We start from the raw sequence: 22,004 nt of genomic DNA, 5'->3' as shown, positions 1-22,004 counted from the left end.
AAAAGCAAAAGCAGCTCACAAGCTTTTACAAACATAAGACCAAGCAGACTTATGAGACAATATTGACAACCAAAATAGTACTTTAATGCATTTTCTAGATTATGATTGCTTCCATAGCTTTTGCTACTAACTACTATCAGCAAACAGAGATTTGCTAAATCACAGAAACTCAGCACCGTGTTGATGTGGCATGCTGGCCAGGAATGCAGTCTGGGCTGTGGGCTGGCATGTTGCTTTGTGCACACTGTGGCACGGACAAGATGAAACCTCTAGTAGCAGCAGAGCAACAGGAAAGTGGCAACTTACAAAAGGAAGGGTGATAGATTCAAAACCCGACAAGTGAAACTGCCACAAGGAGTTATTTTTAGCTGGCAATATTTGGATATACTGCCATTTGCCCTTACAGCAGATTATTACTGTGTGCTGCCCAGGGCTGGCCCACACTGAGAGTGTGTCCCCACAGGCAGCAGCCCACGACCAGGAAAGCAGTGGTTTTTTCCATAGCATTTACATTTTAAACTCATCTTTTAATTTTTTACTGAACTTATTGATCTGGATGGAAAGATGGATTCTTTTCTCCTTTTCATTCTTCTTACCAGTATGTTTATGCCAGTCTTGGTAAACTGAGATGGTCTATCTGAGAGTAAACACCTTGTTGTGTTTACTGCGCGTGGGCATGCAATAACTCATGTTAGCACTGGGGAACTGGGAGGATGGGGAGAAAGGCAATATTGTTACCTTCTGCAGCAGTGACAATTTATTCAAATTATTATCCAATCTTCAGCCTTCTAAGGGATTCTCTTTTCAAAATAGGACCGAACTATCTAAGCCACTTAGACTAATCTGGGTTATACCTCAAAAGCGAGGCTGCAGTCTTGTATCCGTATGTGTCCTGCCCCACTACTTTCCATACTGTTAGAAGAAAAATACTACAATGTAAGTATCTTTATATAATTTGATTGAAACTAATTCCCATGCAGATTCCCAAAAAAAGGTTTCAGTGTTGTAAGACTGAGTAAAAACCATATGGTTCTGATCATACTATGTATAATTCTCTATGCTCTTACTTTCTCAAAATGGTGGGTAATCTCTCCTAAGGGAGAGAGAGGAAGAACACTTCCTGGTACGAACAGCTTGTGAAAACATGTACACTGACAGTTTTGTGGGGTAGTAGTTACCTTGCAAAGTCACACCCAAATCCTGTAATTCCAAGAAGGAAATGATGTTATGGAAAGCATTCAGCAAACACTGTGGAAGAGAAGAGCTAAGGAACAACAGCTCTGAAGAAGAATTTCATCAAAGACAGAACTACTGCTGCATTGCATTTTGGACATGATATCACATATTTTAGTTCTGTCAACAGAAAAAAAAAAAGCATCATATTAAGATTAAGCAAAAAAAGCTGCTGCTGTTTCTCTAGTTCATGTAAGGGACATTTCCAACCACTTAGTAGTGACTAAAATATCTGAAATGAATTCTGGGTTGTTCAAGTCACTTGCTGTCAGTTCTTACAAAGCAGAGACAGATCAGAGATGACAGACAAATCTGAAGACTTTAAATAGAACAGGTAAAGTCTGAAGCCCACTGGTTCAACAGAAGACAACATTATGCACTGTATATCATTGTTACAGTGCCCATGAAATAAATTTTTCAGTACTGGATAGCTAAACCTTTTACAGTTTTTTTGTGTGTGTGTCCCCCCCCCTTATCTGCAGTCCTTATCTGCCCAGGAAAACAAGTAAGGGGATGTTTTTACTCCTGGCTTTTGTGAGGTAAATCAGTTATAGCACCTCGAGAACAGTGACAGTCATAGCCAGCTTTTGCCCTGGAGCCTCATGACAACTCTGTACATGTGGCAAAATACAGCACCTCAATCAGTGGTCACCAAATCCTCGGTGGGAGGGTGGTTTGATATTAGTCTGGCCAGCTACCTTGCCTCACTAAACTGTTATTTTTGCTTCAGAAAGGCCTGCATCAGGAAACACATGGGCTAGCAAACCAGATCAGTGCATGCTTTTGTCAAACAGAAAGCAAGCTCTTCCCCAAAACTCACCAGTTCCTGGTTTGGAGTTCAGACACCCCCAAACTTGCATAGAGCTCTATTGCCACCTATAGTGGTAATTACCAACATTGCTCATGAGCCCCCTTAACTAATACAGTGGCTTTTATATGTGTACATAGGCTTTGACATACACGTTGCCAGCTTAGAAGGTGTTTTGTTAATACCATTCTTCTCTACAAACTGCAAGATATGTCTTCTGTTGTGACGGAACTGAGGCAGAAACAAAGGAGAATAAAACTGTCATCTCTCCTTTTTCATTGTAGCCCTGGTAAAAGCATCTCCCAGTTCAACAACCTATCCCCAAACTTGTTTCCCCTTGGCTCACCATCCTCAACTAGTGCTAGTTAGATCTCCAGGCTCGCTTGTGGTGTGCCGAGACAGCGGCTTAGCCCATCGTGGCTTCTGGGCTCCCAGCTCTGATTCCACTGGTGCAGCTCATGCCTTGTGCTGGCAGCAGCAAGTGTGCCATGAGCCTGTTCAAGCAGCTCAACCAGCTGAACTGCTGGCTTTCGAAGTAAATCCCTGAATGTATGGCCAAGTACATGGGCGGATGGGAAAAAAGAACCACAGCTTGCTCGAGTTCAATATTTGTAAGCTGCCATGCAAACATATTCTGTATGAGGATATAGCTTTTTCAAAAAAAGATCATAAATCCATCAGGATTTGAAATTACTTTTGTTGGTATTTGAAATCAAGTCAAGCCAGTAAGTAGAAACATGACACTTAGAATTAAACGGGTTAAGAAGTAGTGCCTGCCTGCCTGCCATATGAATATGGTTGTTTGAGAACTGCCATCCTGATGGCTTCTTCAGATCTCTTAAAAGAAATATATATTACATCTGAACTTCTTGAAGCCTGGGGGACAGGACCTTTCTGGGTACAATGCTTATAACAGCAAGAAATTAAACTTGATTTTACTTAATAAGTGCTAATCCTAGAATAAAAGAGAAGTGGTTTATGTAAGGATGCAGAAGAGATTTGGCTGTGCAGGGGAACGGTACTTTCCAAAAAAAAATTTACAGACTTTCCATATTACAGTGTGTCTACAGTTAGTCACTAAACATGTGATCATACATCATCCCAGAAAGAGAACAGTGAAGTACATGAAAGAGTATTAAATGCAAATTAGAAGCTCCTGGTCATACCATCATTACATCTGTAAGTTTAGAAACAGCGGTACAAAGGGATGCTGTGAGTTCCACAGGTCTCTTAATATGATGATGGAGGTGTCAATTTGGATTTAAGTACGCACATAGAATATTTAAAGTAGTCATGCATTTAATACATAGTGTGAACATACCCATATATTAGCCTGCAAAATACTATCAAGATCTGTCATAAAAATTATTTTACTCTTTGTACCAATTTTCAATATTCAGGCATTTCTCCTCTAGAAATCATGCTTCCAATTTTTAGAAATGAGTATTTAGTGTCAGATTTGCAGTTTGCTGGCCTGCAGCGAGTGTAGTAGTTGGTCTGTTAACTTGTGAAACAACATGCATGTAGCAAACACCAGTTCTGTTCTAAAAAAGGCTAGGGCTCAGCCATGTTTTAATGCTTTCAGCTTTTGTTGGTATCATAGAACAACAATGTCCTGATATCAAGAGGCCTCTATCTTCAAGCCTCTGTGTTCTTTAGTTACAGGCTGTGTCTTCAGTTAACATTGCTTACTTTGCTCTTCAGATGTATATACACAGAAAAAAACTATAGTGTGTGCTATCTCTCTGTTTATCCTCTAGTTATTCCCTGCCTCATTTGCTTATTCTCTTGACAATAAACTACTTCATGCCATCTTATTATTTACATTTATTTTAGGCATCTACCTACAATCAATTTTTTTCTTCTGTGTAGTCAGACTAGAATGGTTTACCACAATTTACTTTTAAGCTTGTGAATGAAATAAATTCTTATTACCAAACAAGATAAAAACCTCATTGATACTTTGAGGACTCTGGTGGGAACCTGTGGAGGCACATGCAGGTTCCTGTCTCTAGCGCTGCATGGAGACTCTTTTCAATAAGGTGTAAGCAGGAAGGCAACTCTGGATCATCAGTACTCCTTCTCCTGCCCACTACAACTTTTCAACTTCTAATAATCTGCATTAAAAAAGTTTTGTAGTTCATACCATCTCATTACAAGGCTTCCTGCTCACTAAAAATTCCTTCCCCCTCAGCGCCCACTGGTCCAACTAAATTAAGTGACATATAATACTAGCAGTAAATAACTTGGTAACTTAACATTTGCACTGTGGTATTTTCCTTACAGCTTTTTTTTTTTGGTTTGGGTGAGGGTTTTTTGTGGGTTTTTTTTTTCATTTTCACTGTGTAATTTTACAGCCTGCTTCAGAATCACTGGTCTCCAATTTTTATCTTGTTAATAAAATGCATTCTAGCAAAAGAACACAAATTCATTTGTAGCTTGATCTAGAAATACAAAAGTACAGTATAAAAATACACAACACCCAGAAGCAAAGCCACCTTAATATTCTGCACTTGTCTGGTACTGGCAAACTTAAATTACATCAAACAGCTCTGAAGACTGTAAATATATAAGCACAATGCACTTTATTTTCGATTCTGAACAGAAAACAGGAAATAACACCACCAGACAACTCATCTACAGTTGCTGATTTCAGGAAAGCATCTCTTGCATTGAGATCCACTAGTTAACTGTATTTCAGTAGACTTCCAAGGTAAACTGCAACAGCCTTCGAGTTTACTTTCCTTTTACTGTGTCAGGCTCTCCTAAGATACTGTTTGTTATCTCACTCAGCACAGTATAACTTACATCTGAACCCTGGTCTTATCTACAGTTTATCTCTTAAGAGCAGTAACTACTGAGGTTGGAAAAGGCAGTCGCAGGTTACCTGTTACTTCCCCTTACTCTTACCAGTATGGGTTGTGCTGCAGCTTCTCTCCTAGAGTTGTGTGAATTATGTGTAAAGGACACCTGAAGACATGGGGAGGCCCAAACGTCTAGGAAACGCTTCAAATAAAACATCATTTAAAGGGTGTGATACGTTTTTAATGGCCATCAGTTAAAAGCCCTCCAACAACCATAAGTTTCCAACTGAATTGTCACTGGCACCAGGATTCTGTTTCCCACACGTTTGTGCGCAGGCCGACGAAGAACACAGCAGCTCCAAGCCCCCGTGCGGGCTCTCACACTTCGCTGTCTGCAGCGCAGTGGAGTCAGCTTCAACCAGGTCCGCTGTCCCAGGGCAGCCCCCGCCCCGGCGCCTCCGGACGGGCCGAGAGGCACACTCTAACCTGCGATTCGCGCCCACGGAGAGGCCGCGCTTGCGCGGTGCAGCGGCCAAGGCCGCGGCTTGCCGGCAGGCGCTAGGCCCGGCTCCGCCGGCGTCACCACCTTTCCGCGTGAGGGCAGCGGCTGCTCCGCGCAGCCAGGGACCCCAGGACCGCCCCATACCGTGTGCCCGGAAGCGGCCAGCGGCGCCCCCTACCGGACGTGCCACTCCACAACGCGCCGGGTCAAAGGCTCCCCGCGTCTCGATTGGGTGACCCGCCAGGGCTCTCCGCGCCCCGATTGGATGAGCCTCCGCGAAGGCTCGGCCCTCCGCGCGAGGGGCAGGAGCACTCCCCGTGAGCAAGGACGGTGGCCTTCCCTCCCCTCCCCGCTGGCGCCCCCTGGCGGCGGCTGGCGCTTCCCGCCGCGGCGGAATGGAGGAGCGCAGAGCAGCGACGGACGGCGGGGCGGCTCTGGCCCGGGGCGAGGAGGACGAGGGCTGCGCGGGGCTGTGGGAGCTGCCGGTGGAGCGCTGCGAGAGGCGACCGGAGTGCGGGCGCTGCAGGTGACGCGCCGGGCAGGGCCGCGAAGGAAACGCGGAGCCGACCTTCGCCCCGCCCCGCCCTTCGGGCGGCTGCGCGGAGGTCCCGGGGCGGTGCGTCGCGGCGTGTCGCGTCGCGTCGTGTCGGGTCGGCGGTGGTGGGCAGCGGAGAGCGCGAGGCTGGCGGGGCCTGGTGGGTTGGCGGGGGTGGGTTACTTCACAGGGAAGAAGTGGTACGCACTTCCCTCCACCGTCGGCGATGAAGGTAGTGGGCAGCGGCCAGGCGAGGAGGACTTGGGAGTATTTACAGAAGCCGGCAACGAGCTGGTCGCTTGGGGCCTTTTGTTAGTTTTTGGTGGTGTTACTTTTTATGTGTTTTGTTTTTCATTTTGTTTTTTTGTGAAGTGCCTGGTTCTCGCCAGGCATGTAAATCTGGGTGTGCTGCGTTAGACCCCACGTTTCTTTTTCCAAGTCCAGTCAGCCTCATTGACACCCGGGGACAAGGTGGTTTCCTGGAGTGTAGAAGGGAAGGGTACAGCTGCTCAGTCTTTATACTTTGTAAGAAGAAAACCAGAAGCTAACCTATCTGACAACAGCTAATTTTTTAATTCATTCAAGCAGTGGAGAGTGGAGGAGTCAGTGTAAATTGATGTGAACTCGAGTGTCTTTTTAAAGCAGGCAGTGACTTTGATCTTACAGAAATATCTTGTAACCTGGCTATGTGCCTTTGTATATATATCCTTTTAATGAAGTGGCTTGGCAGTATGTCTCTTACTGTGAATGGAAACATTTGTGCAAAACCATCAAAGAAAAACATTTCCAGTAATTGTTTCTGTTGATTGTTAAAACAAGTTGAAAAGCATATAATTTTACCAATACTGTAGTTACAGTTTCTTTAAAGAGTCAGAGTTCAGAGACTTATTTTTGGTGAGGTTTCTGTAAATAAGTCACAAAAAAAGTATCATGGAAGTCATAACATTGGTTAATGTTAACTATTAAAAAAAGTACTCATGGGCAATAGTTGATACCCAAAGATGATCACCAAGCAGATGCATGCCAATTCCCTTTTGCTGCTCAGTTTTTCTCCAATGAATTTAGCTTAGGTGCTTTATGATCCATGGTTTGTGTTTATTTAATTTGCCTCTGTATATCCCTTTTTTTTTTTTTTCCGCCTCTGTGAGTTTCTGCAGTCCCCTTGGAATCCATGTAAACCTTGTATTTGCAACATCTGGCTGGCAAGAAGACACCTCAGGCTTACAAAACTTGTGTGTTTGGCTACAACCAAAATAAACAAATTTGATTTTTGACAACAGCAGCACCCTTACTCCCATGTTTGTTGAGGATTTCAGGCATCTTAAATAGTTTGGAAAAGCAATATTTGCAAAAGCCGTGACAATTCTTCTCATGTAAACAATGTATTTTTGTAAGTGTTTGTGTTCCATATTTTGTAATTTCTGCTTACATTGACTTAAGTGTTCAGCTTGCCTTCAGAAATTAAAGCTGCACATCTAAATATTTAAATTGGTGAAAAAGCTCAATATAGTTTCTAAGTTGCTATTAGCATGGAAAACAAAATGAGCAGGCCGTACAACTGCTCATTGTGGACAGCAGTTTAGTTTTGTGGAATGGCATTCTGAGATCAATATAACATTCTGAATCTTTGTCCTTGTGTGGGTCAGAGTTCACTCTTTCGTAAATACTTGGTGTGCTGCCAGGGGAAAGGCCTCTTGGTACTACCAAAGCAGTAAATGCACAATAACTTGTTACGACAGAGTCTTGGCTGTGCACATGCAAAATTTTACTGTAGTAGAACTTCTGAGGAATGTATTCAGGAAAAACTAAGGTCTTTAACTGTCCCATTTATGATATATAGGCATTGCTAGGTGTCATTTGGGCTTTCACAAACTCCCACTGGAAGCAGCACTCTGTATTTGCAGGAAACTAACTTAAGTTGTAAAATTAGGATAACAACCCTTGGTATTTTCTCGGGTTTTGCTATGATATATGCTGATACACAGTATTTATATTTCAAGGCAGAGGGGGAAAGTGAAGGAATAACTTTAATCTTGTAACACAGAAGCTCCTTTTGCATATACCTAAAACGCTAGAGATACTTAATCTGGCTGCTGAGTGCTCTGCATAGTGTTCATAGATTGAAAATGGCACGTGATGGCATAGCTCTGCTTTGTATTTTGAGAGAAATACAGTGTTTTTATATGTGTCTCCATGTTTGTCAGTAATCCTGTTAACTCATTTAAAGGTTGGGTCTGAAGAAGCAATATGATGTTTCTTCAACACTGTTGCTTTATAGCATATTGGTATGGTATTGAAGTGTAAATGTGAATGTAAAAGTTTAATTATCAGAGAAAGGGAAATAAGCATGTGTTAATTCTTTTAGCAATCATTGCTGCAGGAAAACATAGGTTTTGATTTCTTTAATATTCTTAAAAATGAATTCTAGCCATTTATGATCACTCTAAGTTTATTGCAATAATTTTTCCCTCCCTGAAACTACTCATTCCTTATTGCTCCCTAAATAAACTTATTTTGTAAATGAAACTGTGTACTTCTGCATGGTTCATGACTTGTAAGAGGTGACTTACTATTTTATAAGATATATTTTTTACAGTTTCATGCATTTCCTGTTATGTTTGTGTTGGAAAAAAGGAAAAAGAAAACCCAGAAACATGTGGTTAGGTGACAGGCATCACTTGGGTGAATTTTATTATTCCAGGCTCCTAAGTGGTATGTCAAAGGCAAATTCATTAAAATGCTATTAGAGTTTTGAAATATTCACAGAATCAGAGCAACATTTTTTGGCAAGATAACTCATTTTCTGTATAGTTCAATACATAAAGTGAATTTACAAGTCAGAGCAAGAACCTACATGTCAAGATTATATGGATAAATAAGGTCAATAAGATGAATAAGGAAGAAGCTAAATTTGTGCATCCTTAGGAGACAGAAAGGGAAAGGCTGAGCAAATGAAAGAAAAATGAGATCCATTCACATGCATGTTAAAAGCCAAGTTGTGCTGGTAATTATTTTCCTTCATCAGGAGAGGTGGGCTCACTGTGTGACTGGGTGGACTCTTGTAGGATTTCAGGAGGAATTTTCTGTATCTCTTCATTTGATATTAGTGTGTCTATGTACAGTACTTCTGTGAAGAAGAGTAAATATCATCCATTTTATAGGGATCTCATTTATGTCTGGTGCAGCACTGATAACAAGATACTGGCAATACAGCTGATTCTTCAAATAATGGTGAAAAGGTGCAGTATTGCCATGTCATACTTTGTGGTATTTTTTTTCCACTTTAGTTGTTCTCTCTTTCACTGTGTGGAGAGAAATACCTGCTTCCTATCAGGGCATGGTTGTTAATGACCACTCTCACAGTCTGTCAGGATTAGGATTCTTAGCTGCAGCTGCAGCACGTGTGAGGTTGTCAGGGACCTCTTTAGATATCTAGTCCAGACCCCTGCTGAAGTAAGGCCCGCTAGACCAGGTTGCTCAGGACCATGTCCAACTGGGTTTTGAATATCTGGAAGTGTGGAGATTCCACAGCTGTTCTGGGAACAAACCCAGTGTTTGACCAGTAAAAACAGATTTTCTTGTGTTCAGATGGTGTTTCATGTGCTTTACTTGTGCCCATTGCCTCTTGCCCTAAGTGGGTACTGTTGAGAAGAGTCTGGCTCTTTAATCTTTGTTCCCTCTTATCAGGCATTTATATACATGGATAAGATCTTGAGCCTTTTCTTTTCCAGGATGAAGACCAGCTGCACCACCAATTAAACTATAGGGGGCATCAAGTCCTGAGACCCTTCCCCCTCATCAGTAGGACTGTTCTCTAAAATGCTACTCCCAGCGCTCTATAGTCATGCTTGTTACTTCTTAGGTCACCCAAGTGGTGTCATTGCTGCTTATGTGGAAGAGCGGCAGAGGGTGGCAGTCTGAGGGCCAGATCAGCTTTGAGGACTGGAGAAAGGCCAATGTCATGCCAGTCTTCAAAAAGGGCAGGAAGGACGACCCAGGAAACTCCAGGCCGGTCAGACTCACCTCCATCCCTGGAAAGGTGATGGAACAACTCATCCTGAATGTTATCACTGAACATATGAAGGATAAGATGGTTATCAGGGGGAGTCAACATGGCTTCACCAAGGGGAAATTCTGTTTGACTAGCCTAATAGCCTTCTATGAGGGCATAACCAGCTGGCTAGATGAGGGAAGAGCAGCAGATGTCATCTACCTTGATTTCAGCAAGGCTTTTGACACTGTCTCCCACAACATCCTCATCAGAAAGCTCAGGCAGTGTGGCTTGGATGAGTGGACAGTGAGGTGGATCGAGAGCTGGCTGAATGACAGAGCCCAGAGGGTGGTGATCAATGGCACAGAGTCGAGTTGGAGGCCTGTGGCCAGTGCAGTTCCACAGGGATCGATTCTGGGGCCAGTCTTGTTCAACATCTTCATCAACGACCTGGATGAGGGGACAGAGTGTACCCTCAGCAGGTTGGCTGGTGACACCAAACTGGGAGGACTGGCTGATTCCCCAGAAGGCTGTGCTGACATTCAGTGGGATCTCGACTGGCTTGAGAGTTGGGCAGAGAGGAACCTCATGAGGTTCAACAAGGACAAGTGCAGAGTCCTGCATCTGGGAAGGAACAACCCCATGCACCAGTACAGACTGGGGGTCGAACTGCTGAAGAGCAGCTCTGCAGAGAGACAGGTGGGAGACCTGATTGATAATAAACTAACTATGAGCCAGCAAAGTGCCCTCGTGGCCAAGAAGGCCAATGGCATCCTGGGATGCATCAAGAAGAGTGTGGCCAGCAGGTCGAGGGAGGTTCTTCTCCTCCTCTTCTCTGCCGTGATGAGGCCTCATCTGGAGTCCTGTGTCCAGTTCTGAGCTACCCAGCTCAAGAGGGACAGGGAAGTGCTGGAGAGAGTCCAGTGCAGGGCCTCCAAGATGATCAAGGGTATGGAACATCTTTCATATGAGGAAAGACTGTGGGAACTGGGGCTGTTTAGTCTGGAGAAGACGAGATTGAGGGGTGATCTTATTAACATTTATAAATATCTAAAGGGTGGATGTCAGGAGGTTGGGATATCCCTCTTTTCTATAGTAGATAATAACAGAACAAGGGGTAATGGGATGAAGCTGGAACACAAAAAGTTCCACTTAAACATAAGAAAAAACTATTTCACTGTGAGGGTGACAGAGCAGTGGCACAGGCTGCCCAGAGGGGTTGTGGAGTTTCCTTCTTTGGAGGTCTTCAAGACCCACCTGGACATGTTCCTATGCGACCTGATCAAGGTGAACCTGATTCTTCAGGGGGGTTGGACTAGATGATCTCTAAAGGTCCCTTCCAACCCCTACCATTCTATGATTCTATGATGATTCTATGATCTGCATAAAAACAGCATTCTTCCCCTAGGGCTGCATACAGTCCCCCTTGTTGTAAAAACAGCAGATCCAACCCCCAGCGATTTTGTAAAACTTGGAATTTCTGGTTCTGCTGCACTAGAGATATAATCCCGGTCCCTGCTTCCACTGCCCCAGTTGCTATCAAGGTAGCTATAGTTAGGGTTGTGAAAGGCTCCTCCTTATGCTGGAGTGCTCCAGTATTGCAATGATTATAGACAAACTCTTCAGGGTGATATAAAATGCATGGAACAATGGTTACCTGAATACAATATTCACTGCTGGCATTAAATACCTTTAAAGAGAGGCATGGGGTTACACCAATTTTCGAACAAACCCACTTGGAGCCATTCATAGGTCTGATTGGTTCAGTCCGATTGCCTCATAAAATGGGAGGTTCATGCTATAACATAGCCTGCAGCGCTCCGTAACATTTGAACTAGGATAATTAACCACTCCATCAGCCAGATAACAACATACCATCCCTGGATAATGGGTGGGGCCTTTATCAAATAAAATGATACTTTCCTTTTTAGTTTTTCACCCCACATTCTTTTAGGTGCAACGCTTTTGCCCTTCTTAGAGGTAGGCTTGGGATCTTAGGATTCCCAATTTGAGGCTTTGAGAGACTCTATACCCCACTCCTAGTATGCCTCTGCCTCCTTCACCTACTCTGCTGCTTAGAGCAGTGAGGTTTATGATCTTCTCGGCAGCAGTTTTAATCTTCAGGGGTATTCTCTTATCTACTTATAGGCCTCTTTCCTTTTGCCTTTTCCTCCAACACCCACGGGGTGCCTGAAACACTGGCTTTCATATCCAGGTCTCGGTTCTACGGGCCTTCTGCGTATAAAGCACCCTTTTATAAACTTAAATTACAATCCCCACTTGACTCAGATTGCTTTATACTTGTAAGGTATTTCTATTCCACGATCTGTTACTTTAAAATAGGTATTACAGCCCCACCGATTATCTTACACCTTTCTGATGATCACAATTTAAACGTTATACTCTAATATTTTACCATAAGGAAATCACTCCACTCCGCTCCTCAGTCAACATGTCACTTTTTACACAGCTTAAGCTTCAGTTCTCTTGGGACCTCTGCAGCTTCCCACTGATCCTGGGAAATTGGTCCTTAAATAAGACAAGAAAAGGACCCTCCCATCAGGGGGTTAAAGATGGTTCTTTCCAGGTTTTTATCAAGACTTTGTCCCCAGGAATAATCGTGTGGATAGCAATATCTAAGGGTGGTCTCTATACTACCATTCCCTTTTCCTTAATTCATTCCGTCTTTTCGACATTTCAATAATATATTTCTGCAAATATCCTTCTTCTATGCTAGGGTGTTCCTGAGGGATCTCTAAATCATAAGGCATCCCATATAACATTTCAAACGGAGAAGCCCCTGTGTCTGTCCTTGGTTGCGTCCTTATGTTTAACAGTGCTAAGGGTAAACATTTAATCCAGGACATTTTTGTTTCTAACGTTAATTTCGTTAATTGTTTCTTGATTTCTCCATTCATTCTCTCCACTCTTCCAGAACTTTAGGGATGCCACAGAGTATTGGCTCCCATACTGGTGGTTTCTATTTCTAATTTCGGAGAGTGGATTAATATGCCTTCATATTTTAAGAGCCTGGCATCAGTTATCCATTTTTCTGCCTTTTGTTGTAATACCCTCCCCCGAATGTTATGGGGAGAAAAGACCTTTAACTCCCCTCCAAAGGTAACAAATAAAAGGTTTTCTAACATGAGGCAGGCTAGGCACAGGAGCATTAATCAAATCCACTTTTAAATTCTCAAAATCTCTTTCATCTTCTTCGTCCATTTAACTAATCCATCTCGAGTTAATTTCTGGTACAAAAAGTTTACCTTCTTACTAAAATTTTCAATCCATTGTCTGCAATATCCCAACAGACCTAAAAGCTGTCTAACTTGTCTCTTAGTCTTTGGAGCTTGTAGGGACAGTATCCCATTTATTTGATCTGGATCAAGTTTCTTACTTCCCTTTATAAACCAGTGTCCCAAATATTTTACCTTTTCTTCAGTAAACAATAATTTAGATTTAGACGCTTTCAACCCTTGTAAACTTAGGCAATTAAGCAATTTAATACTTTCCTGTCTAACAGCTTCTTCGTCTCTCCCTGCTAATAATAAATTGTCCACATATTGAACTAAAAATAACTTCTTTGCCTAACTCATAATTCCTCAAGATCTGTTCTAGTGCTTGCCCAAAAAGATTGGGGGACTCTGTAAATCCCTGTGGTAATACAGTCCATCTCAACTGTTGTTTTCTATGGGTGTCAGGATCTTCCCATTCAAAAGCAAAATAATCCCTGCATTCCTCTTCCAGGGGACATGCCCAAAAGGCATCCTTAAGGTCTATCACACTATACCACTGGTACTCTGGACTCAATTGACTCAATAAGGTGTGCAGGTTAGCTGCCAGAGGCAACCTAGTAATAGTTCTCTTGTTTATCTCCCAGAGGTCATGCACTAATCTATAAGTCCCATCAGATTTCTTTACTGGTAATGTGGGAGTATTGTAAGGGGACATACAGGGCTCAAGTAGTCCCTTAGATATTAGTCTTTCTGTTTCTGGTTTTAATCCTTGTCTACCTTCTTGTGACAAGGGGTACTGCTTTACCCTTACCGGCAGCCTAGGATTTTTCCTAAGTCTATAATTAAGTCTCTCCCTAATAAATTATGATCAGCTTCTGGAACTAACAAAAAGGATCCTACAGCATATTTTTGCTGCTTCAGGCAGAGGTGGAGGAGGTAGTGCCGGAGCTACCGGACGTGGAGGTATGTATGGAGGTGGCCAAATTTCCTCCTCTGATTTATTTTTTCGTACTCATTTTCTCCTTGAGAGTGAATAAGGATACTTTGTTCCAAGGTTGAGGTAATACCCAAAGACTTGCATACTCACTCTCCTCTGGAGTGACAGTCTTCTTGTCATTCACCCACAAATTGAGGTCTGCACATAACCAGTCCTCTAAGGACCCAAAAATGGGACAAATAATATGGGGGTTATCTAATGATTTCCCCCCCAAACTTCCATGCAATAATGTACCATCTTTTCCTTACTTTTTGTCTTCTACGGGGAGTATTATTCCAAAATTTTATCATTGTCCGCAGAGGACTTTCTGGGGGAATATCTGGCAGCCTATCCTTATGGCCACCCATGGGATCAGAGGGCTTGATCTTCCTCTGTCCCATCTTCCAGAGTGCCCTTGACTCGTTCTCACAATCGTTCCCCTTGGTCATGACCCATGACCTCGCGGGCAATGGGAACTGCACTACTGGAGGGTCTACACTCGCTTGGTCTCCTTGACACCTCTCTGTCACGCGCACTCTAGGATACCCACCCCGACCGAACGGAACCACACAAATACAGACCCAATCCAGAGTCTTCGTTCGGATCTTTGTGCACAAGAATTATGGGGTACTGCAGGTTTATTTGCTTATTTGCCAAATTTGGAGGGGGTTTGGATTACAGAGTTTGGCAAGGGAATTTCCCACACCAGGGCCATCCACAGATGGGGCGCCCCCCTAGTCTGGGAATCCAATACCAAATCTACCTGTATCCAAGTCACGGCACCAAATTGTTATAGATTGCTGTGATAAAGTTCACAAGCCAATTTAAACGACTCATAGATCAAATTTATTAAGCAAGCAGCAAATAAGCAAAACAGCACTGGGTGGCTGGGAGACTCTGCTCCAACAATGGCATGTGCCCCTTCCCCCTGAATCACAGTCCTGTCATACAGTCCTTATCTGTCGGGTGCATCGCTCCCTGGTGCACTCTGCGCATGTGCCCATCTTGTTACTAGGGGGTCTTCTTCTGCCTCCTGGTGATCGTAGGGTGGTCGCTGGGATGAAGTCAGTAGTCTTCCTCTAGTGGCCCGCTCATGAACTCTTCTCTTGGCTCTTATCAGCTCATGTGCAACCTATTGTACCTGCTATAAGCATCTCAGCCAACTGCACCTGTGCACATTGTAGAAACTTTATGGTTAAAATTTTACAAGACTTTTACAATGACTTTAAATGGTTCCTTGCACAACTCTTCTTTCATGATTTGGTTAACGAACATGACCTTTTCCATTACAGATTGGTTTTCTACAATATCCCAAATGTGAACCTCCAGCAAACAGGAAACTAGAAGACAGATATTGAGGGATCTCCATCCCCTGCAGCAAGGAGTCTTCTACTGCTATCACTTACATCTAGTGGTCCTGAGTAGGTCATGCCAATCCATCAGAGATGCCCTATTGGACAGTACTCCCAGCTTCTCATCAGACGTGAAGACAGTAAACCTATTGTGTAACTACAAGTCACTGGGTGGGGTAGTAGCCTTACTTCTAGTGTAGGAAACTTCCTATTGGTGTGAGATGTCATCATCTTCCAGCCTTCATTATAATAGAGGTTCTATCTTAAAAGCTTCTTGGGCACAGGTTCTTTGTGCCCCTCTGCTACTGGTCTCAGGAGAGATGTAGCTGGTCTCTTTCTCACACTCTTTGATGCTCTGCAGGGTGACCTCTTCCCACAGTTCTTTCACTTTGTAGTACAGGTTGTGGACAACAGGGAGCTAATGCAGTGCATTAAGTTGATTTTAAGTGCCTGTTAGAATATGTCATCTTCAAGTAGATTAAAAAATTACTGAGTACAACAAATTTTTTTGTATGTATAGCCCCTTCATGCCTTACGAAACTGAAGCAGAGATTCTGTTGAATATGTCTGTATTTTAAACTCAAGTAGTTTCAAAGGGATCTAGACACCTAAATATCTTAGAGTTTCAGTCTCTAAAACTACTTTGACAGTGTCTTTGACATTTATAACTGTAAAATGGATATAATCTGTCAAAGCCTATTAGGTTGTTTATCCTTTAACATTATTCTGTTATGAGCCACTGCTTTGGTTTCATATTCTGCTAATGTTTGAAAATACAGATTACGTAGCAGTTTGGAGTGAGGTCAGGAGAAATTTAATAAGGGCACTGTCAGAGGACTAATGAAGTCATGTACCACAAAAGCAAGTGGAGATGAGGGGCAGAAAAGAACATTATGCCACCTTCTTTGCCAAATTGGTAAATGGATGTAAATAATATCTAACCATGATGCTGCATTTTGAAATAGTGGTGGTTATATTCTTCTGAGTGGATAAGGATACTAGGGAGGCCTTTTACAATTTTCTATGATGTTCTGGTAAGCGAGCCGAGAAGATACAGAATGGAAGAATGGGGCTGCAAAATTAACAAAGAGCTTGCAAGACTGCTGTGCTCAAGTGGTCAACAGTTCAGAGTCGATGAGATAGCTGCATTAACAGAGATTTTCATAGAGGTTTATGCTGTGTGGAAGGCTGGTGTACATGTTCCCAGTAACCAGGCTGGTGGAGTAGAAAGCACACACAACAAGCTTGCAGGTGGCACCAATGTAGAGGTAGCAGCTGCGGTACTGCAGGATAGAACTGCCTTTCAGCGACATACTGACAAATGTAATTAAGAATCTCACAAAATTCAGCAAACTCAGAGCCCTGTGCCTAGGCTTGAATGAGCCCAGATGATATTGCAAACCTGCTTACTGATCAGTGAGGCAACCACTCTGCAGCAAAGAACTAGAGCACCAAGGTAAGCAGCAGGCTGAGTAGCATACCCTGATGACAGAAAAGCTCTGTTGTGTCCTGGTTGTTTCAGTGAGAGTGTAGGTCTGTTTCAATGTAAGAAAAAATAAATTACTCTTTGTGTGAGTGATTAAATGCTACAGCTGGTTGCCTAGTGAGACTGTGAAGTCTCCTTCCTTGGCAGTGCTCAGATCAGTTTGCTCAAGGCCTTTGAAGTTATTCCTACTTTCAGTGGGAAGCTGGCCTAGATGACCTCCAGAGGTCTCTTCCAATCTGAGTTATTTTATGAATCTGTTTATAGCTTTGTACTGTTGTACTCCATCTGAGTTAATACCACTGGCCTCTCAGACCACACAATGGTAATTTTCTCAGCACAAAATCCTACTACTGTAGTCCATTTCATTCCTGTCAGTCTTTTAATGAGGTACTCGGATGCCATCTAACCTTGTTTTTATTAATTTTTATGATCATGCTTGCCAAATATCCTACTTTAGTTATAAAACTCATTTCCGAGTCACACAAGAAAGATTCATCCATGCAACACACATCTAGCTTTCTTATTTGAAAGGAAGTACTATTGTAAGATATTTCTCCTAAGAAAAGTTTCCTGCAAAACAGCCTAAGTGGTCATTAAGTACAAATCAATACAGTTGTATGGTTTGGTATGGTGACTGCTAAATTCAGCATTTAAAAGCACGTGTGCTTAATTGGTTCTATACCTTAAAAGAAATGTCTTACAGTACCACTTAAATAGCTTTAGAATAACTTAGTGAACTTGATGCCAGGTTAACTAAAGAAAATACTGTCTATTCAGTAAAAATCAACACATTTTAAAATTAAATATAATTACTATTTAATAACAAGTGTACTATTTTAAAATATGTTACTTCATTGCATGATACCAGGAAACTGGTGGACTGCTTTTTACTAAGATTGATGCTAGATCAAAATTAAAATGAAAGTGTGTTCTACAGACGTGCCTGCTGTTTAGAAAAAGGACACTAGAGTGTAGTGTAGCATCTATAGTCCTCTCACAGGCATCTGGAAGTCTTAGGAACACATCATTGCATGCACACTGCCTTTTTTCATATGGTGCTATAATGTTGAGTTATACTGAAGTTCTCTTGAATATATAGGCATAGCTCCATTTTTTCTACCATCTTTAATTGAAATCTATTTAATATTTAACCATTTTCCTAACATTAGTTATTCATCATGGTTGGAGTTGGAAGGGACCTTTAGAGATCATCTAGTCCTACTCCCCTGCAGAAGCAAGTCCATCTAGATCAGGTCACATAGGAACTTGTCCAGGTGGGTCTTGAAGACCTCCAAGGAAGGAGACTCCACAACCCCCTTGGGCAGCCTGTTCCACTGCTCCATCACTCTCACAGTAAAACAGTTGTTCTGTTATATTTCAGTGGAACTTCTTGTGTTCCAGCTTCATCCCATTACCCCTTCTCCTGTTGCTAGATGCCATCGAAAAAAGGGATGTCCCAACCTCCTGACACCCACCATTTAGATATTTGTAAATATTAATAAGATTTTTTACTACAATCAATTGAGGATAAACTGCAGAGAACAGCAGATTTTCCTTTTAAGAGAAATATGTACTCTTCAAAGAAGTTTTCTGTCATAGAAGGTACCCACTTTTATGTTACTGCTAAATATAGATTAGAATGGGCTTTCTATTGCACATTCCATCAGTGTTACCAAAATAAAGTATGGCAATACCTTCATTTTGTTGTCCCCTTCCCCCCCAAAAAATGTAATTTGGGAAAGGAAGAGATCTTAAATTTGTAGCTCCAAGTGACAGGATATGGGATTGTTGCCTGGCTTGAGAGATACAAAAATTTAGCTCTTCTTTTAACTCTGAAAGATGTGTGAGTAGTGAGCCTGCTTTTATTAAAAAAATGGCAGAATTAACTTCTGACTTTATTTGGTACAGAACTTTTAATTTACCTCCATTTTCTCATCAGTTTGTTTTAAACTAGGATTCAGACTTGTTTTGTTATTAGCAAATGAAGTATACATGCCAAGAGATTTTATCTTTAAGATCCTGTATTAATAAGGTAAAGTTGCCTAAGTGGACCCAAATGTCAAATAGTGAAAGACTTGTTGCTTATGTGGAGATAGAAAAGTCAGTTTTGTTGATACTTGGTCCATATTTTTGGAACAAGAGAGTGCTGTGAATGTAACTTTAAGTCAAAACCGAAAAACTTCATAAACTATGAAGTGGAAAGTTAGTTTTAGAAGTTTTTATTCTTGCTTAGGTTCTTGCAAGGATACCTTAATGATAAGTTGTAGTTATCCTTTTTTGATGAAGAAACCAGCAATCACAAAACAACAAAACAGGAAACTTTTAGATAATTTAACTTTGGGTTAATGGCCCTTGCTAGGGAAGCTACACAGCAGATACTTTCAATGTTACGACCATTTTTGCTTCTCTGGACTGTTTTATAGCTAAGTGGTCTCTGCCCTGATCCAGTCCATGCCTTTAAGGTATTTTTCAGCTTTTTGATTTAGTTGTACTCAAGCAAATAAGATAATAGGAATATGATGAGACAGGTTAGAACAGACTTTCCTAATACATGATGTTGCAGGTAAATTGGCAACAAATCTAGTTCTAGTTAAGTAACTGCTAATACCTTTTCTTTTTCATATATAAGCCTTTATATAGGGAAATATGTCAGATTGCATAACCAGTTAGTAAAATCCTGCCTACACAAAGTTAAGATTCTGAGTCTCTTCAATTAAAGTCAATGGAGAGACTTATATTAAGAAAGGATTAGACATGAAAACATAAGGACATGGTCTTTTACGGTCTTAATTTTATAAGTGTCTCATATGCCTATATTTGAAATGGTTTGGTGCAGCATTTTCAGATAGGAACACTTCTTAACCATCTTTTAAACATACCACAAGTCAACCTAAACTGTAGCTGAAATGAACATTATCACATAAAGCCAATGTCACAGTTTCTCATTTTGTAATTATTATTTCAAAGGCTAAAGTACTAACAAGCATTTGGGGAAACACAACTCTTCAGTTTGAAACAAAGACTCAAATAAATGTACTTTTGTAGCGTTGGAAAGAAATTGTCTTCAGCCAATGATATCCACAGACCTCACTTAAGAAGCATTAATTTAGGAACTTTGTATGCTCTTGAAAAATATACTTTTGTTTTTACTTTATGCTGTTAACTGGAATGTTCACTGCATATATACAAATGGTGAAAAGATCAAGATGCTGATTCTGCATTACCGGAAGTTTTGTTTTTCTTTTTCGTTCTTGGTTTGGTAGGTTCCCATTCTGAGCTTTTCCACAAGACTTTTTTGGTCATGATATTTTTTCTGGTTTGTTGTTTTTTGTGACAGCCTTTAACTTCTGAGGCAGACTGGGAATTTTGAAGCTGGCAATGTAAAACTTCAGTTTAACTTCTTAATCTTAATGTCTCAATGGCTTGCTTTAAATGCCATTGCTACTTTACCTTCTTCAACAAATTAAAGCTCTGCTAACTCTCTGGCATCGAGCCTGTGGGAGTGCCAACTGTTTTGCCAGACTGTTGAGCCAAGATGCATGAAAATGTCAACAATCTCAGGCTCATTAGTTTTTGGCTTTCCTGGCCTTTCTGTAATGACTGCAGTGCATAAGCTAAATGCTGTATGTTTTAATTTACTTCTGTTAGTTACAGTGGAAACCACAGCCAACTTTAATGTAAACAGTTGAAATAGTGGAAAGAGTGTTTCCTATTGATTTGCTAATTTCAGTTATTTGCAAGGAAAGCTACCTGCCAAGCTCTGCTTCCATATAGCAAATTAGGAAAATACACAGGGTGGATATTTTGTTTATCTTCATAGCTTTTCTCTTTTATAGCATTAGAAGATATTTATTGTTTTAAATATTTTTCAGATAAGTTTTGTAAAGCTGCCATGAACTTTCCAGGCTAAAAATATCCCCAGACTTACTTGTTTGTCTTGACTTAATTTATGACTTAATTGGTCAGGCAAAAGGATTACTTGCCTTTGGAAATGGTCATGTGAGAACACTGTACAACTTAAGTGACTTAGTAAAGGTGATGCAGACCTTGTCCACATTTCTGATATTTATTGGATTTTGTATATCTTCAGCATGAAAATATATAAAAGAACAACTAATGACAGTTTACACTTAACGTACATCATTCGTATAGATGCTTAATTAATGAATCCAGTAATATTGTTGAGTAGACTGTTACTCTCTATTGTAATGTCAAAGTTTAAAGGAAATGTGCAAATTGATTTTAAATACTTCTAATGTAATTGCCTATCACTGTAGTTCTATAAACTTCTCTGTAAAAGCCACTTCACCCTTCAGTGGTAATTACCTAGGTACAACCATCTCTTCAGTATATGATGATGATGAATTAACTGTTGTACTATTTACAATCTATGTTCAAAACCACTGTAAAAAAGACGGTAATGGCAAAGTTTGGAATTATACGTAAACTGCCAAGTGCTTGAAGGGGACATATTTTTCGTTACTAATTTTAGATACTTCTGCAAATACACATTTTTTGGAGAGAAATATGTATATATGTGTGTATGTTTACCTTTCAAGAAATGTTCTAGCTGATGTAATTTCCCAAAAGACAGAGATGTTGTCTTAATGAGAACTCTGAGCTTATCTCAAAATAAATTACTGCTTCTGTCCTTACGTCCAGAGTTTCCTTTTTTTTTCTAATTTTAGTCTTAAGTCTGATAAGAATGACATAATTTTTTTAAGTAAGGCCTTCAAAGTGTTTTACTATGGTTGTTCAAAACCAGACCAGCTGAGCTTTGACTGACAATCATTGCAAACTGATAGCTGTTTGGTGCTGAAAAAGAAATGAGCTGGTGATGTAAATCTCATTTCCAGTATCTGTGTGTCAACAATGGAAAACTTGAGTCCCAAAATCAGCACTAACACAACAGTTTTGTAAAGACTTTCATTGAGAATAGCTTTGATGATTTTGCTCTTTGAGATACCTTTTGTCACTTTTATTAAGTAAGACTTCAGGATATAGTTCTTGAAATGTGTTGTGATTCTCTGAAAGCAAATGTTAAAATGGGAGCCCGTATAGTCTATGTTTGTGTTTTGAAG

The 22,004-nt window shown here is 41.1% G+C and overlaps 1 protein-coding gene across 1 annotated transcript in view; it reads left to right on the top strand.

Annotated features, from left to right (window-relative positions):
- The first annotated feature begins 5,675 nt into the window (after positions 1-5,675).
- Positions 5,676-22,004, top strand: part of DTWD2 (DTW domain containing 2) — a 70,854-nt gene continuing 54,525 nt past the window's right edge. The window contains exon 1 of the mRNA XM_062018596.1: positions 5,676-5,873. Within this exon, the coding sequence (XP_061874580.1) occupies positions 5,743-5,873 (131 nt within the window). The 5' untranslated portion in view covers positions 5,676-5,742. The remainder of the gene's footprint in view (positions 5,874-22,004) is intronic.

The sequence above is a fragment of the Colius striatus genome, chromosome Z (assembly GCF_028858725.1).
Source record: "Colius striatus isolate bColStr4 chromosome Z, bColStr4.1.hap1, whole genome shotgun sequence".
NCBI classification, from domain to species: Eukaryota; Metazoa; Chordata; class Aves; order Coliiformes; family Coliidae; genus Colius; species Colius striatus.
The sequence above is the reverse complement of the archived record's forward strand: the minus strand, read 5'-3'. Positions and strand labels throughout refer to the sequence as shown.